The sequence below is a fragment of the Lactuca virosa genome, chromosome 7 (assembly GCF_052849685.1).
Source record: "Lactuca virosa cultivar CGN04683 chromosome 7, Lactuca_virosa_CGN04683_v6, whole genome shotgun sequence".
NCBI classification, from domain to species: Eukaryota; Viridiplantae; Streptophyta; class Magnoliopsida; order Asterales; family Asteraceae; genus Lactuca; species Lactuca virosa.
This window is the reverse complement of record NC_136432.1, coordinates 278,747,267-278,751,958: the sequence shown is the minus strand read 5'-3', so window position 1 is coordinate 278,751,958 and position 4,692 is coordinate 278,747,267. Positions and strand designations below refer to the sequence as shown.

The following is a 4,692-nucleotide window of genomic DNA, read 5'->3' as shown; positions in this document are numbered from 1 at the left end:
TGAGATTGAGAAGGTTTTCCCACCCAATGTTACGGAACAATTGGGTGACCCCTTCAAGAACCCCTAATTATATAAGCGTGGGTTTGCACACAAATTTGGTGGATGCAACTTTTCTAGGCAAGCTCTTCATGTAATTTTCGGCCGCTTTGGCATCCCGAAATCTTGGAATGTCGAGCGCATCATTTTGATTTCTAGCTGGGGCTTTGCCTCGGGCGGCAGTCGGGCGCTTCCTAGATGTGGACATGGACTACCTGCACGAAAAATAACCACTACACGAACCACAATCTCCACAAACGATATTTCAATCCAAATCACCAACTGACTCCCTATGGACTTCTAAAGCAGTTCAACAATCAAAGCAAGAAATAATTCCTAGACTCATTTGATGCAATAGCATATGAATTGTTGTTCTGAGACATGCATATTGATCAATTAAAATAAAGGAAAGAAAGTACCCGTTTTTGTTGAAAGTTCAAAATTTGTGCGCGAAAATTCGGGATTTGAAAATCTTGCAACTCTCCACACCAAGCTTTAAGCTTTGTTCAATATCCCGTGAGAAGAACTTTACCGCGAAAACCCGAGGAATCCGGCAATGGCTTGAAATTCCGGCGAAATTTTCCGGCGAGCTTTGAGAGATATTTTTGGTGGGGTTTGTAGCCTCATCCAAGAGGAGCACAATGGTGGTGTCGGAATCGCGAGAGGTGGGCGGAGTTGGCCGGAAAACGGTCGGAAAGTGGCGGTTGAGTGGTGGGGGCGGCCGAAGTTACAGCAACAGATCGGACCGGTTTTTTAGTGCGGTTTGTAGAGCTCGGAAATTGGTGAAGAATGGCGGTGGTCTCGCGGAATTCCGACCGGCGGTTTGACGGGAAACTGAGTTTTAGTGGAGGAGAAGGAGGTGTTCTAATGGAGGTTAAGGGAGAAGAATGGGGAAGAAGAAGGGAAGAAAGGGTCGGCTGTGATGTTTATTAGCCAAAAATCGCGGTCAACACTGGTCAAAAACGAGTCAACGTTGGTTAACAACTCACGCGGACGCGGACGCGAGTACACGCGGTCCGTGTGAATTCTCATGAAGCACTTCTGTTTTCCGATGATGGACGCGGGCAAATTAGGGGAAAACACGCGGTCCGTTTTAATAAACACGCGGACGGACCTTGGAGTACACGCGGTCCGCATGAATTGGCTTGAAAGTCTTCTGTCTTCGAAAAATAACGCGGACACATTTGAGAGATCATACACAGAACATTTGTTTATTAACGCGGACGACCCTTGGAGTACACGCGGTCCGCGTGAATTCTGTTGCCATTTTTCTCAATTTTTGCTCTTTGACCAATACGAACACCGGGCCTTCAAATCCAACATTCTTTTACCGCAAGAAGGAAGAAGAAGAGATGTTAAATGCAAACATGGTCTATCTACGACATTTATTCGCAACTAGAAAAGATGAAAACTTTAAGTTTTCCAAAAATGCCCCTCTTTAACGTCTTTGGCGAGACGTGCTTCCCTCTTGATTTCAGTACACCGAGGCATCCAATTGGATGATATCTAGGACATTTGCGTTAAAACCTTCATAGAAAGGTTTCAAACGATGTCCATTGACTTTAAAGATTTGCCCCGTTTCTTCACTCTGGATCTCAACCGCTCCGTGCTCAAAGACTTTTAGCACAACAAATGGACCCATCCATCTTGACCTCAACTTTCCAGGAAATAATTTCAATCGCGAATGGTAAAGCAAAGCCCTATGTCCCGGCTCGAAATGCTTGCGGGTAATGGACTTGTCATGGAAAAGCTTTGTTCTCTTCTTGTAAATTCTTGAGTTTTCATAGGAGTCATTTCTCAACTCCTCCAACTCTTGAAGTTGAAGCTTCCTTTGCCTACCCGCCTCATCAATATTGTAATTACATTGCTTGACCGCCCAAAATGCACGGTGCTCTAATTCGACGGGTAGATGACATGGCTTTCCGAAAACCAACCTAAAGGGCGACATTCCTATCGGGGTCTTGTAAGCGGTCTGATAGGCCCATAAGGCATCATCAAGCCTTAAACTCCAATCTTTCCTTGAGGGATTTACCGTCTTCTCAAGAATACTCTTCACCTCGTGATTCGAAACTTCCGCTTGACCATTCGTTTGGGGGTGGTAGGCGGTTGCGACACAATGGGTCATGTTGTACTTCTTCAATAAAGTCTCCATCATCTTGTTGCAAAAATGCGTCCCCCTATCACTGATCAAGGCCCTATGTACACCAAATCTCACAAAAACATTAGACTTCAAAAACTCGATAACCGTTTTGGCATCATCCGATCGTGTAGCTTTGGCTTCAACCCACTTAGAAACATAGTCAACCGCGAGCAAGATGTAAACGTTGCCAAACGAAATGGGAAATGGTCCCATGAAATCAATCCCCCATACGTCAAAAACTTCACAAACAAGGATTGGATCTTGTGGCATTTGATTGTTATGTGAAATGTTTCCCGTCCTTTGGCACCGTTCACAACTTTTGCAAAACAAGTAACAATCGCGTGACATGGTTGGCCAAAATAGTCCACACTCAAGGACCTTTCTCAAGGTCCGGTTAGGTCCGAAGTGTCCCCCACAAGCAAGTTCATGACAAAATTGTAAAATGGATTGATGCTCTTGTTGGGGCACACATCGCCTAATAATTTGATCGGGACAATGTTTCCACAAATAAGGTTCATCCCACACATAGTATTTTGCATCACTTTTCAAATTATCTTTTTGAGCACGTGAAAATGTGTCGGGATACCTCTTTGTGACCAAAAAGTTAACGATATCGGCATACCAAGGAGTAGATTGAGTAAGGGAAAAGAGATGCTCATCGGAAACTCGTCCCTCAACGGGAAAGGAGTTTCATTTGAAGTGATCCGGCTCAGGTGATCGGCAACGAGATTCTCACATCCACTCTTGTCCCGGATTTCCAAATCAAATTCTTGTAACAATAAAATCCATCGGATGAGTCTAGGCTTTGCATCTTTCTTCGTCATCAAGTACTTAAGAGCTGCGTGATCCGAATACACAATGACCTTGGTACCAAGTAGGTATTGTCTAAATTTCTCCAAGGCGAACACTATGGCCAATAGCTCCTTCTCCGTAGTAGAGTAGTTGCTTCGAGCATTGTCTAGTGTTCTCGATGCATAGTAGATCACATGGGAGGCTCATCCATTCTTTTGACCCAAAATGGCGCCTATTGCATAGTTGCTTGCATCACACATGATCTCAAAGGGGATATCCCAATTTGGTGCTTGCATGATGGGGGCGGATGTAAGCAACTCTTTGAGCTTGTCGAAAGCTTCTTTGCACGCCTCATTGAACTCGAAATCAACATCCTTTTGCAAGAGTTGGCACATTGGTCTTGTTATCTTCGAAAAATCTTTGATGAATCTCCGGTAGAAACCTACATGGCCCAAAAAAGAACGAACTTCCCGAACACAAGTCGGGTAAGGTAAGCTTTGAATAACATCTATCTTGGCCTTATCTACCTCAATTCCTTTCTTTGACACAATATGACCCAAAATGAGACCTTGACTCACCATGAAATGACACTTCTCAAAATTTAAAACCAAATTTGTTTCAATGCATCTTTTCAAAATTTTGGTGAGATTGGTCAAACATTCTTGAAACGAGTTCCCATATACCGTAAAGTCATCCATAAAAACCTCAATTATGTTTTCGACATATTCGGAAAAGATACTAACCATGCAACGTTGGAAAGTGGCCGGGACGTTACACAATCCAAATGGCATTCTCCGGTATGCGAAAGTGCCAAATGGACATGTAAATGTTGTCTTTTCTTGGTCTTCCGGTGCCACCGGGATTTGGTGAAAACCGGAGTACCCGTCTAGACAACAATAATGTGATTTCCCGGCCAACCTTTCTAACATTTGGTCAATGAAGGGTAATGGGAAGTGATCTTTTCTTGTGCTTGCATTGAGTTTGCAGTAGTCAATACATACTCTCCACCCGTTTTGCACGCGGGTGGGGACCATCATACCTTTGTTGTTCTCGACTACCGTGATTGCCGTCTTCTTTGGAACGACTTGCACCGGGCTCATCCACTTGCTATCCGAGATTGGATAGATCATTCTCGCATCTAAGAGCTTCAAAATCTCTTTCTTGACCACTTCCATCATTGGCGGATTCAACCTTCTTTGCGCGTCTCTACTTGGCTTGCATTCATCCTCCATTAAGATCTTGTGTGTACAAGTGGAGGGGCTCAACCCTTTGATATCCGCAATCGTCCAACCCATGGCTTCTTTATGCTCTTTCAACACCTTGAGGAGTTGCTCTTCTTCAGATTCGGTTAAATGAGTTGAAATGATGACCGGAAGAGTCTCGTTGTTTCCTAAGTACACATACTTCAAATGTTGAGGAAGGACCTTTAATTCTAATTCCGGTGGTTGAACAAGGGAGGGTGGCAATCTTGTGTGATTTTGAGGTAATTCAATTTGCTTCACACTAAATTGAGTGGTCTTCTTGATCTCCAAATTGTTAACCAATCTTTCAACTTCGGGGTCTAGTGAGTAGAGCTTCAACTTCTTGGCTAATTTTCCACAATCAAACCCTTTGCTCAAAACCATCTCCAACATGTCACCATTAGACAACTCGAACAACTCTTGGGTTAATGGTTCAATAACATCAACAAAACACAAGGATGAAACATCACTAGGATATCTCAT

The 4,692-nt window shown here is 43.7% G+C and overlaps 1 protein-coding gene across 1 annotated transcript; it reads right to left on the bottom strand.

The window, feature by feature from the left end:
• Positions 1–3,171: 3,171 nt before the first annotated feature.
• On the bottom strand, positions 3,172–4,692 carry LOC145127779 (uncharacterized). Its single transcript, XM_079062912.1, has 2 exons — positions 4,008–4,692; positions 3,172–3,410 (listed from the first exon to the last, which is right to left on the bottom strand). The coding sequence occupies exons 1-2, from the start codon at positions 4,690–4,692 to the stop codon at positions 3,172–3,174; spliced, it is 924 nt and encodes a 307-aa protein (XP_078919038.1).